The sequence below is a fragment of the Hyposmocoma kahamanoa genome, unplaced genomic scaffold (genome assembly GCF_003589595.1).
Source record: "Hyposmocoma kahamanoa isolate Upper Pololo Valley unplaced genomic scaffold, ASM358959v1 202, whole genome shotgun sequence".
Classification (NCBI taxonomy): domain Eukaryota; kingdom Metazoa; phylum Arthropoda; class Insecta; order Lepidoptera; family Cosmopterigidae; genus Hyposmocoma; species Hyposmocoma kahamanoa.
The window spans coordinates 6,305,259-6,318,502 of NW_020653726.1; the positions used below are offsets into that span (position 1 = coordinate 6,305,259).

Here is a 13,244-nt window from a genome sequence, read left to right on the forward strand (position 1 = left end):
CGACTGCTCAAATGTGAACCTACAGCGATTTACGTACAAAATTCGATAAGTTGTAAGCGCGCGTCAGCGTAACGCGCGTTGAACGCTCGTCATGTGAACATGCTCTAAGGGTCGTATTCTAGAACTCTACTCAATGCTCAAGTCAGGATTTGAGTATGGTTTAAAGCACTCGAAATCATACTCAAGTCCCTGCCATTACGGTCGTATTTCCAGTGCTTATGTTTCTAGTGCAATCCTGACTTGAGCATTGAGTAGAGTTCTAGAATACGACCCTAAGTCTTCTCCGCTCCCATTTCATAGACAAGGGACTTCAGTGTTATATTTTTAAGTATCTTAAGTTATTAGTATATTCAGAATCAACGGAATGAGATCTAAAACTATATACCTCATAACTCTCAAAATAATATACCTCATTACTGAAAACCTACCGCCAAATAAGTACTATGTTATAATTAAGACGGTGATGTAGATAGGTAACAGGAACGTACTTAATCCTTAATTATTTATTTACAAAACTTAGTCGTCAATTTTCAGTCGGGTAAAAAAGTAGGTAGGTACATAATAATTACAGATACTTACCACCTAACCAGCATAATCAGAATTTATATACTAATTATACTGATCGGGATACAATAAGTATGTAAAGCCCCTGGTCTTTTCCTTGAAGTATGTCCCGCTGATTTTTAAAACTTTTTAATTAACACATGATGGCATTGTCTTGGGTTCTTATCAGAATACATGTGAAGACGGAACAGTGCCACGACTGTCACCACTTGGAGATGAATAATCTGCGGACGCGATCGATAGCGGCTACCCGAGGGGTTGAGGTTAGGGAGTTTCAGCAACGAGGAGAGTTAATGGGTGGTGGGGGTGCGTAGAGGGGGCCGTTCATTCAGAACGTGTGGGCGGCAAGCGTGGGCGACTCGGTTATAAAGCCTCCCGGCCCTCCCTCCCACGTCAGTTTTACTGCGACCGCGCTGAAACCAACACCGAAATAGTGAAAATGTGCAACATGCATCTCTCTGGCTCAAGGTAAATTTGTTAATCAATAATCATCCCCTTTTTAAATCATTTTACTAATTTATTTATTTTTAACAAATTAAGTAATTGTACAATCTAAATTTATCATGGTTTTTTTTTAAACCAATTACTTATTAAGTAATTAATGCATTTGTATTTATAAGTGAAATTAATTGTTATAGGATGATAGCAGTCTTGCTAGGTTACCTAGTAGCCCAAACTAAGGCTTATCCCATGCAAGGATGGCCGGTGTACGCACAAGCGCCTAGAGAATACCCGGATGACCCTGATTACTACTATGCCCCTAAAGTGCAATATTACTACGACGCACCAGCCATGAGTGTACCTGAAACATATGGCCAAATTCCGTACTCTTACTTCTACGATCCTTATGGCCATTTCGCAAATGAAGCTCCTAAGAGGCAAGAAGAGAGACTAGCAGCTCTTCCAATCGGACAAGAGACATGGTTCGAGAGCGACTCCACACCGCATTGGCGAGAGAACGACGTCGATGACGTCAGTGCAGCTTTTCTGGACAATTTGATCCTTACGCAAATGGCCCAAGATGCACAGAGACGCCGCGAAAATGCCCGCGCTGCCTTTCCGATTGTTGACTATGAAGAAAGAGATACCGAAGACGAGGATGTTAGAGAACTGAAAGCTCTTGCTGGAAAACCTCTTTACCATATACCTAAAACTGTACCCCGAATCGAAGACGACGACTATGTAAATGATGATGGCTTTATCAACTGGAACGGAAACAAAAGAAGTGTAACTACAGTCGCGCCAGTTATTAGTACTTTGAAACCCAAAGCAGGCCAGAAGGAAGTAATCATGCCTGGGTCGGCGCCAGTTTCCACCCCAAGGAATCGCCAAGAGCAGCAGAACAAAAGAAGCGAAGCTAAATTCTACGATACTATTGCGCAACTACTGACAAACAACGCGAAGAATGCACACGTACAGGTAAACATTATATATATACTCTAATATTAAAAAAAAAAAATTTATCACAATAATTATAATTAGCATTCAAAATTGACAATAGTTATGACGCTCGCATCAGACCGTGGAAAGCCGATGTCTAAAAATAGCTCGTCCGGGTCGGGGGTGGTGGGTGACACGGAGAGCTCGGAGCCGGGTCAATCGAAGGGGGGGGACAAGAGAATCTAATATTGGCTGAAATGTTTTACTTTTAGCTTACTACGAACTTTCCAACTTCTTTCCATAATACTCAAAATAACATGGGTTTATTTTGGTCATAGGATACAACGAAAGCTCGGAGAATCGACAAACGTTTTGTGGCGGGAGACACCGATCTTGTAATGGAACTGCGAGGCCTGAAACATCGCATCCGCACTTAAAGAGAAGATCCGAATTTCGCCAACAAACATGAGACTGAGTACTAAGTATATAGACTATATAGATAACTTTGGCAACAGCGACACTGTGGACTAGCCGAGCAGGCAATGAAAATAATAAGTCTTACAAGGCTTTACTATTACAATATTATTCGTATCCATCGCATAAAAATATTTCCATTTAGTATATTAACTGTTTTATCGCCCACTTCGTCATCCATCATGCCATTTGTGAAAGTATCTTGATGGTAACCAAACTTCTTTTGCGAAGTTAAACGTGTATATCAGATCTTTTTGAATCTTTACTATAATTAATTAATTTCTATAGTGATTGATAAATTGTCGTAGACATAACGTCCTACGAGCTATGAGCTACGCGCTACGAGTGTAAATGATCGTACAAAATGTGACTATAATATCCAAACGGAGGACTTGTTGTTTGGTATGCATGATAGTTTAATTAAAGACGTTGCTCCTTCATTTGGCAGCTAAATATCGCACATCACGTGCATTTGTAAATATTTGTAGGTATGATTGTTTAAGACTTAATTTAGATAGAAATTAAAAATACATCAACTTATAAGTACATCAACGTTATAAAAGGATTTTGACAGAAAATGCAAATTACTTCAATTTCATTATATCGTATTTGTAATTTACGTAGATATAAAGTATTTTAGTTCAAAATTTATTACGATTTGTTTAATTTCTTCATGGATAGGAAAGGAAAAGAAATATCGGAGAATCAAAATGAAGCTTTCGTAACTTTTTCTACAGTTCATTGATCAAATATTCATTCCAAACGCGTTTTTATCAAGACTTTTATTTATTGTCTTCTACAATACGCTCTAGTGTAAATTTTCTCAGGTGCTAAGCATTTGTTTAACTTACGACGGTCTAAATAGACAATACCATGAAATTTTTTGCATAGCAAAAGCCTATAGCACATTGTGTAGATACCTATTTGTATTTAAGAAACTAAACAATTCTCTCGGAAAGAAGAGGATTAAGTGATATTTTAGCTTTACAGCTTCTCGTCTGATACATTTTATACCGCAATTGGTCTAAAAGACTTATAATTTTTTTTAAATTAATAATTGCGTCCTCATGCCCATCCCATTGGCATTAAAACACACTTTCTTACGCTTTTCGAATTGACTTTTTGTACTTCATTTCAACTTTTGCTACTATAACCAGTTGTGACTTTCCTCTTTCTAGTTTCGGTACTGTTTTTAATATTAAACCCTTAGAAAACGTATCTTTCGAAAAGTACATATCTGTTTATAATAATGTCAAATTACTTAACAACCCTTCTGTGTTTATAGATATTTATCCAAATTCTATAGTTTGTAATATAAAAATTAGCCCTATAAAGTATTACTAGTGGAGGTTAAAGTTCTTCTCAATATAAAATTTGTAATAAAGTAAATTAGTATTGTACCCACTTTCATTATTTTCAGTTTATTGTCTGTAATTAATTTTTGTTTTAATTTTTAAATAGATAGTGTCTAATTTTACCTATATATATCTGTCCCAGTCAATAAATTAGAAGCCATTATAATACTAATTAAATGTAAGTGGCTATCAAATCGTATATTTTATATATTATAGAAAAACTGTATTTTAATATCTAGATGTTTTATTTTAGTTGGATAACTGACAATGTACCTTTGGATACCTACAAATCCGAACTTAGAGAAGTATTATAAATGAAATTGTACGTAACTTACTTATAAAAGATGATGACAAAAATAAAGGAACATGAAAAAAATAGTTGACTTTTTTTTCCAATTGTTTAAATTTTTGCAAAACCCTACAACTTCAAATATTTTAATTAGTTATACTCAAAAGTACAACGAAGAATGATAAGAACACATCATAGTAAGCTAACACCCACACAAAAATACCGTTTAAAAAGTATAATGGAACTAACTAGTTACGTGGATAAAATTTTAGCAGCTGTAAAGGTCCAGGTCCTAAAGAGTTGGTCCAGAGAAGTACTGTCACTTACCTATTTCTGCCGCCAAGTAGTAATATCAGCATTACTGCGTTCCGGTTTTCAAGGATAGGGGTACTGGTGAAATTACAGGCACATGGCAATCACAGGCTCTTCGTCATTTTAGTAGCAGTAAGGCTCCTCTTGTGAAAGAGTTCGTCTAGGGAAGTACTGCCGCCTTATCTACATATATCTATCACTCGGTAACAACAAAAGAAGAATTTTACTAAATTTCTTCTTATAACATAAAGTGCATATTTTATGTTGCAAATTTGTTTGTTTAAAGTAGATTTTCAAGTCAGAATCTAAATGTAAAAATTACAACACTATATAAAATTTCTTTCATGTCAAGCCCATCATTGTTCCAATACAAAATAATGGATTTAATAGAATATTCGACACAAACGCAGTAAGGGGCGATTGCTAGTCTCTCTATAATAAAGAACCTTGTCCTGACTCCTACGCAAATTCCGGAAAATTCTAGAATTTACAACTCGTGGAAACAGGCGTAGGTGGAAGTACTGCGGGGCTTATGTAATAATTTTTCTTTTCGCTATAATTAATTTGTTGTTGCTGGAAATGAAAGTAAAAAAAAGTCGTGGGTAAAAAGTTGATGAAAACACAGTACATGCATTTAGGTATTTATGGTTGGATAAAGAACTGAATTTGTGTTGCTCTCACAAATCCTTCGTTCAAATTCGGACAAAGAACTTTTATTACCTGTTTTATGACTGTTTATTTTAGAAAATAACGTTCATTTTATCAAAGTATGCACCCAACATCAATAAAATACACTTCTGCCATATTGCTGGAATCTCATTTGATCCTTTACGGTACAATAGCGAGGACAAAGTAATCCACAATCTCATTGTTGACTGCTTCAAGCGAACTAAATTGTTTTCCTAAAAGGTAATTATCTAAATTACGAAAAAAAATGGTAGAAGGTACGGGAACGTGAGTGTAGAGGGTAGCGTAGAGCTGAAATGTGCATGTCCTGTATAGTGGAAATATTTGTTTTAACATTTAAAGTTCTGTTACGTGATCTTTGATAAGTCAAACTTACAAAGAAATGTCCAAGTCATTAAAGACTTGCTGTAAATTATCTTAAAACAAGACGACTTCGTGATTTTTGACATTCTGATTTTTTTAATTTTATTGATCCTGACTCACGATATCGTAAACGACGTGGTACATTAGCTTCCGATCGATTCGTCGTCGATTAGTCTACATTCATACGAATCTTCATTTTATATTATTATTATATTAATTTATTTCTTGACCAACTTACTTTAAACAACTACATGTGTGAATATACTATCAGGGAAATATTTGTTTATAGTTTATTTTTAGGCCATGTTATTTAATACATCCTCTCGCTACATTACAATTCTGAATGGTTGAAATTTGGGCGGGCATATACTTTAATAATAATATTTATTTTGAAAAAAATTTTTGCTTAAAATACAAATGTAAAGTAAGGTTATTACAATACAAGATGAGATCCCTGACTGTCAAAATACGGCAACCTGTGACATGAGAGCACACCCCGGACACTCCATACAACAGTCTAAAATTATTTACCTACTACTACACATACAACAAGGCGCTATCTGCACACGCGCAAATGTGTGCATGAAGTGGCAGGGTTAACCACCACTTTCTCGTACTTTTACGTTACGTGGTCAGAGCGGCAACATACCGAAAATTCTAACGCGAATGTGTTATCTATATTTCTATTAATAGAATCGTAATAATTACACATGTTCATTATATTTTTCATTAATTCACAAACTAGAATAATATTGAAGATTTATTTAAAAAATAATTGAAAAGCACTTAAAATTTTATATTTTGGACAGGTGCCTTTAAATAAGGTAACCAAAGTATTTGGAATTGCGTGTCCAAGTTTATCATTACCTAGTTAATAATTAGGCATATTTGATAACCCTTGTCTCATACTAACGAAGTTATGGCGTCTTATTGTACTGATATAATAAATGTGTAAGTTACGTGTAAAATCTAACAACTCGCAGAACTATAATAATAATAACGCACACACTCAACATAGCCCCGCACTAGGGAAACCCTGTGTCGCGGGTGGCATGGACACAAACATAGACAACCACAAATTACACCCAAACTCACGAGAGATATAAATGTGGGCCATAAAAATATTTCTCCTGGCCCGGGAATCGAACCTGGGACCTCTTGCGTGGCAGTCCGGCATGGTAACCGTTGGGCCACGGAGGCAGAATGAATCTCAAACATAAGTTTTTTTACTTGCTTCGTTTCATCTTTCAGAAAACGAAAGAAAGTCCTCTCTTTATCCCGTTTAGATGATTATTTATAAACAGCCGTACACAACAAAATTACAAATAGATAGGGCGCTCTATAAGTTTCCGGAACAGGCCACTTACATAAACAGTATTTAAAAAAAATTGCAACATTTGAAAATGAAACTCTTTGACTATAGAATACAGTTTCTTTCATCTCACTGTTACTTGTTTGTACATTGTGGCGTCACTTTAAAAATTGGTTGTCAACATCAGCATGGATTAAACTCGTGAAAATTTTCGTAGTATTATTTTCTACGACAGCTCTTACTTAACAGCTCAGCGGAGCTTCGCTCGGCTTCAAACTGCTTATAATTATGAGGAGATCGTTGTCTTCAAGGTACGACAGAAGACGGTTGTTAAGTACACGTTCCATAGTCTTGCAGAATATGGAAGTGACTGAGATAGGTCTATAGTTGACGGGGTCAGCTCTGCTTCCTTTTTTAGGTACCGGTTGTAGTTCCCGGATAAAATATAAATAGTAAATAAAATATAAATAGCAAATAGCTTCCACGTTCCGCGAACTACACCAGTTCAAGCGAGAGGCGCTACAGGCGTGTGAGAACAGGAGACAACTCAGGCGCACAGTTACGCAGGACTATTGCTGGAATTCCATCTGGCCCGCTAGCTTTATGCATGTCTAGACTTCGCAGAGTTCTGAGTACCTCTTTTTGGCGTATGCGGACTAAGGGCCAAAGTGCATCCAGACTGAGGTAAAGAAGGTGGTAGGTATCCTGCGGCATCCAGACGCGAACTCTCTGCAAAGAGTGAGGCGAAGAGATTCGCCTTCTCTTCCGCAGTATGGGCCAGCGAGCCGTCTGGCCTCAGCAGACATCTCTGCTGTAAGTAATGAGTGGCTACTAAACTTTTTTTCGACCGTTTTGGCCAGGGACCAAAAGGACTTGCTGCCTGCTGGAAAAGAGGCAAGCTTGGCCCCTATGCGGCGCACATGGTCGAACTTATTAAAGGCTTTCTTCAGATTCCGAATATTCAGAGCTTTGCGTAGTCGAGTATCTGCTCAAGCTTGATACGCAGACTGTTTTTGTGCTTCAGCACGACTACAATCAGCGTTGTTTGCCGAAAGTTATTGACAAACTCCGTAAAAATAACCGTAAACGCCGTATCATCTTTCACCACGATAACGCCAGTTTTCACACGGCCAGACAGGTAAATGAATTTTTGAAAGTGAACAACGTTGACCTTACGAGCCATTCCGCGTACAGTCCCGACCTGGCACCTTGTGACTTTCATTTATTTCCAAAAATTAAGAACCAGTTACGTGGTCAACGATTTTCATTATCGAAAGAGGCTGTCGAAGAGTATGAAAAATATGTTTCAGAGATTGTCACGGAGGTGTGGCATAAATGTTTTATAAATTGGTTCATTCGTATGAAAAAGTGCATTAATACTAACGGAGAATATTTTGAGAAACAATAAATTCATTTCTGTCCATTTATAGTATTTTTTTCTTATTAATTAAGGAAACTTATAGTGCGCCCCACGTAGTAACGTAAAACGATGTTATTTTGTAATGAATAAATGAAAACTAAATTCAAATATCAAACCGTCAATGTGCGGGGCGTGGTGTGGTATCTAAAGCTAGGGAGGAGCGGTGAGCGTCAGTTCTCGTTACTTTTTTGTTCTCTGATGAGAGCCAGTGTTCCTCCTTTTGTTATTTTGTTCAGTGTTCCTATTTTTAATACATCTGTTGGTTTAAAGACGATACACCTTATCAACTTGTCTACTCATTTTTCCTACGGAAAAGAACAGCTTTTTTCGGATTAAACTCTTAGTCTTTTTTATAGCATTTGGTAGCCACGAAGCTCAACGAAAATGAAAAGTTTTGTCTCTCGGCGGCTTTTGTAATTATCAAAATTATCCCAACCATCATTTTTATTTTACCTTTTTTTTATGATATAAATAAATAGTCTCAAGTAAAAATATAAATAAATAAGTATAGCTACGGACCTTCAAATCAACAACAACACTCTATAGACTGAAAGTTCATGAATAATTTTAGCTACGAGGACGACGTCTTAGTAACAAAATCAACGTAATACCACCCGTCAATTTGAACAGTGTTGAGTTAAACCGAGTTTCGCGATTTAAATGTCTGAGCCATTGAGTGTCGGAGAACCTCACGAATTACAGAATGAGCACTGTACAGGCTATCTGTACAAATTGTATTTCAGGTGGAGTCATCTGCTCTCGTCAGAGATTTAGTCAGGACCGTCGTCGTCTTTTGTCCAAAAGAAAGTCTAATCGTTCTTCTTCGGTCGGTCAAAGTCTTTTGAATTCCTGTCAATCTAGTGTGTTTGTCTTTGTGACCAGTCAGACCGCTGGTCATCCATGGAGGCCGGACGCCACTAGCACCAAACGTTGGCTGTTAGAAGCAATATATTTTCGTGCAAATTTGTATGTCGCACAAAACCCGTTAAGACACTCTGTCAATTCTTCTTTTTTTTTTATAATATCAAATGACGAGACAAACAAGTCGTGCGCGTCAAGCTATACGCCTGTCCATAATAGTTGCAATGCCACTCAGAGCTTTAAATCGCAAAGATCTGAGGGGCACTGCCACTGCGTCCGTCACCTTGCGACATAAGTTGACAAGTCCCATGTGCCTGTAATTTCTTCTATGTGCGTAATCACTGCCTAAGATAATCACCGCCTTGCGCGTTCAGTATAGCAACGCATTTAGTGTTGTAGCCACGGTACTCTAGCAACGCGTTAGTTATGTTCATGGAAGCTCACCCGAATAACTTCCACGCCATTCTCAAAAAACCATATCCATTGCAGCGCATGCATTCTTCTCGTAATGACTTGACTGCACGACCACGCCACATTGTATGACACTGTAGTCTGTATATTTATACAACTCTGTATAGTATTCTGGATTACCGGCACTGATACCAAAATAAATGATTTGCATTTGAAAATAAAATTTGCGAATTGAACTTTTCTAATTCGATTCTGATCCGAGTTTTCTGGGTAATGTCCCCAGGATTAATATAGTCTGGTATTTATTATGTACGGGGAATTATTGAGTTTGAGATGAGGTATTTGGAATATGCAATGACTAAATCCAAATCAGGTGAGCAAATACTACGTACATGCATCATATTTATTATTATGTGGCCTCAACAATAATGAGCTCTGTATCATTATATTTAAGTATCATCAAAATGGTTCATTATTATTTCAAATACCCAATAAGATATGACTTCTCGACCTCGACGCAACCTTTGACCTTCTCCCGATGAGAAAAATTCTCACAGAAAATACGCCCACATCCCTTTATCTTAACTTGTTAAGTAGATAGCTAGCACTTGGTACTCGCAAAACCTAATTACTATAGAGATCGATTTTAGTTTTTTAAAAGTACGTAAGTTTAGTTTTTTAAATACACCGATACTTAGATAACATCAGAGCTTTGTTGAACCACCAACAAGTTTCCAAGGACAATTATTTTAGGACAAAAACATTAACTTACCCACTCATTACATTTGTAGCAGTAGAGCTCCTTGTCAAAGAGTACGTCCAAGTACTGCCACCTTACCTATTTCTGTCGCAAAGCAGTAATGTGAACATTGCTGCGTTCCGGTTTAGAAGGGTAAGGGTGCTGGTAAAATTACAGGCACATGGGACTTATCAACTTACGTCTCAGGTTGACGGGCGCAGTGACAGTGCCCCTAAGATCTTTGCGATTTTAAGCTCTGAGTGGCACAGCAACTGTTATGGATAGGCGTATTACATAGGGCGCACTATAAGCTTCCGGAAATGGCCACTTACATAAACAATATTTAAAAAGTAATTACAACATTTGAAAATGGAACTCTTTGGCTGTAGAATACAGTTTGTTTCATCTCACTGTCACTTGTTTTTACATTGTGGCGTCATTTTAGAAATTAATTGTTTACATCACCATGGATTTAACTCGTGAAAATTTTCATAGTATGATTTTCTACGACTTTAAGTGCAATTTATCAGCTCAGCGGAGCTTCGCTCGGCTTCAAACTGCTTTTGGCGAAGAAGCACCATACAAGACGACTATTTATAGCTGGTTTGCAGAATTCAAACGCGGTCGTGTGAATCTCAGTGAAGAATTTCGTGATGGTCGCCCGTCCACTGCTGTGAACTACAAAAACATCGATGCTGTGCGTCGTATGATCAAAACAGACAGGCAGACAGGCATGTGACATACTATGAGATTCGAGCATCTTTAGACATAGGCATGAGTCAAATACAATCAATACTTAATACAAACATTTGAATTGAATTTGTGTGAAAAAGCTGTGCTCTCGATGGATCCCACACAATTTGATTGAACCTCGCGTCACTTGGTGCAATGCCATGCTTACCAGATTCAACGAAGGGACATCAAATTTGGTGTGGGTCATAGTAACAGGTGACGAAACATGGATTTGTCGTTACGACCCCAAAACAAAGCAGCAATCAAGCGTAGTAATCAAGGCTCTTTCGAGATGAGCCGAAACCAAACAAAGTGGCGCGCGTGCAAAGTGCCTCTAAGCGGATGATTGCTTTTTTTAAATAAAACTGGACACGACGTGGCTGATGTTGCTTTGGAGAATTGTTGTACCGTGAATAATGATTGGTACACGACCATTTGTTTGCCGGAAGTTATTGATAAACTTCGTAAAAATAACCGTAAACGCAGTATCATCTTGCACCACGATAATGCCAGTTCTCACACGGCCAGACATACAAATGAATTTTTGAAGTGAGCAACGTTAACCTTTTGAGCCATCCCTATATGAGCCATACTAACTGCCTCAGTGGCCGAACGGTTACCATGCCGGACTGCCACGCAGAGGTCCCAGGTTCGATTCCCGGACAGGGAGAAATATTTGTATGGTCTACATTTATTTCTCTCGTGAGTTTGGGTGTAATTTGTGGTTGTTTGTGTGTGTGTCCATAGCACCCGCGACACAGGGTCTCCCTAGTGCGGGGCTATGTTGAGTGTGAGCGTTATTATTATTATTATTATTATTATTATTATCCCGCGTACAGTCCCGACCTGGCACCTTGTGACTTTCATTTATTTCCAAAAATTAAGAACCAGTTACGTGGTCAACGATTTGAAAGAATTTGAAAGAGGCTGTCGAAGTGTATGAAAAATATGTTTCAGGGATTGTCACGGAGGAGTGGCAATAATGTATTCAAAATTGGTTCATTCGTATGAAAAAATGCATTAACGCTGACGGAGAATATTTTGAGAAACAATAAATTCATTTCTGTACCGTTTATAGCATTTTTTTCTCATTCATTCCGGAAACTTCTGGTGCGCCCCACGTATAAAACAAAAGCAATACCTAACCACTTTAATTCAAATTCGCCAATAGAATTACGCCTACTTCTCTCCCTTGCCTTTATTTATCATAGTCGAAATGTTTCATTCTCTTCACGTCCTTGGTGATTATATTACGTACCAGACATGTTCAAAAAATGGATTAAGGCGTCTCAGTCAATAATATTAATAAATAAAAGTAAAATAATATTTTAAGATATATGAGCACATATTTAGTTAGAAATTGTACCTTCCGTTATTTGCTTATCGTTCAAAGATCATGGCCCATCAAAGTATAAAAACCATACCTATAGCGTACAGACATTTATAACATAACATTATAGAAAATAACATTTATACAAAACTACGAGCCCTGTACTGAGACAGGTGGGCCTACGGTGGGGTCTGGCTCGTCCTGCGGCGCGTGGTCGGGTTCAGATTACGGGGTGTGCTCATGCTCTTCGGTGGCACAGCGGTTAGTACCATGGGCGCTTGACGAGGAGGTTTCGGGTTCGATTCCCGATTTGGGCCAATTTAGGAAACGAATATTTCTAAGTTGGTTCTGGTGCCTTCAGAGTTATCGTTATTCTGGTATTCATAGTACAGGAAATTCCCTAATTAGAGACCAGAAATTTGGTGTTCATGTCTGGGAGTTTCTTCCCTAAAATACTTGTCTTTGGCATAGCTGCCAAGAAAATGAATCTAACAGACAGGCGGTCGAGATACAACAACGCTAAAAGTATCTCATGTCCACTACATCGAGGAGTATGCCTTACATTTTGAACAATTGTAAGATCTTGTACCTATTTGTAATAGAGTATATATAACCTACGTACAGTGGTGTGCGGACGCTTCGGGCTTCGCCCTCCCCTGGACCTCGGCCTACGGCCTCGGCACTAATGTTTTAAAAAATTAACACAGCACTTTAATGGCGGCCATATTGAGAAATGGCAAAAAGTAAATTTTGACTTCAATTATTATTAAACACCCATAGAGAACCTGCCGATTTTCAGTCGAATTAGAGCAAATTTTTAACAGCCGCTAAAAAACTTTGTATGGCAACCATATTGAAAAATGACTAAATGTAAATTTGACAGCAAATTATTATTAAACGCTCATAGAGACCCCGACATGCCAATTTTCAGTCGAATTAGAGCAAATTTCTTTTTGCCGCCGAAAGTTTGTATGGCAGCCATATTGAAAAATGACTAAATGTAAATTCTGACCGC

At 37.7% G+C, this 13,244-nt stretch overlaps 1 protein-coding gene across 1 annotated transcript; it reads left to right on the forward strand.

Moving 5' to 3' along the window:
* The first annotated feature begins 974 nt into the window (after positions 1-974).
* On the forward strand, positions 975-4,125 carry LOC113226905. Its single transcript, XM_026459710.1, has 3 exons — positions 975-1,032; positions 1,203-1,983; positions 2,283-4,125. The coding sequence occupies exons 1-3, from the start codon at positions 1,004-1,006 to the stop codon at positions 2,379-2,381; spliced, it is 909 nt and encodes a 302-aa protein (XP_026315495.1). The 5' UTR covers positions 975-1,003; the 3' UTR covers positions 2,382-4,125.
* Positions 4,126-13,244: the final 9,119 nt, after the last annotated feature.

What these genes read in the sequence shown, in the direction of transcription:
- LOC113226905 (XM_026459710.1), top strand. Translation starts at nt 1,004, where the DNA reads ATGTGCAACATGCATCTCTCTGGCTCAAG. An exon ending in ATGCATCTCTCTGGCTCAAG is followed by an intron (nt 1,033 to 1,202) that starts GTAAATTTGTTA and finishes TAATTGTTATAG; the next exon opens with GATGATAGCAGTCTTGCTAG. An exon ending in CGAAGAATGCACACGTACAG is followed by an intron (nt 1,984 to 2,282) that starts GTAAACATTATA and finishes TTTTGGTCATAG; the next exon opens with GATACAACGAAAGCTCGGAG.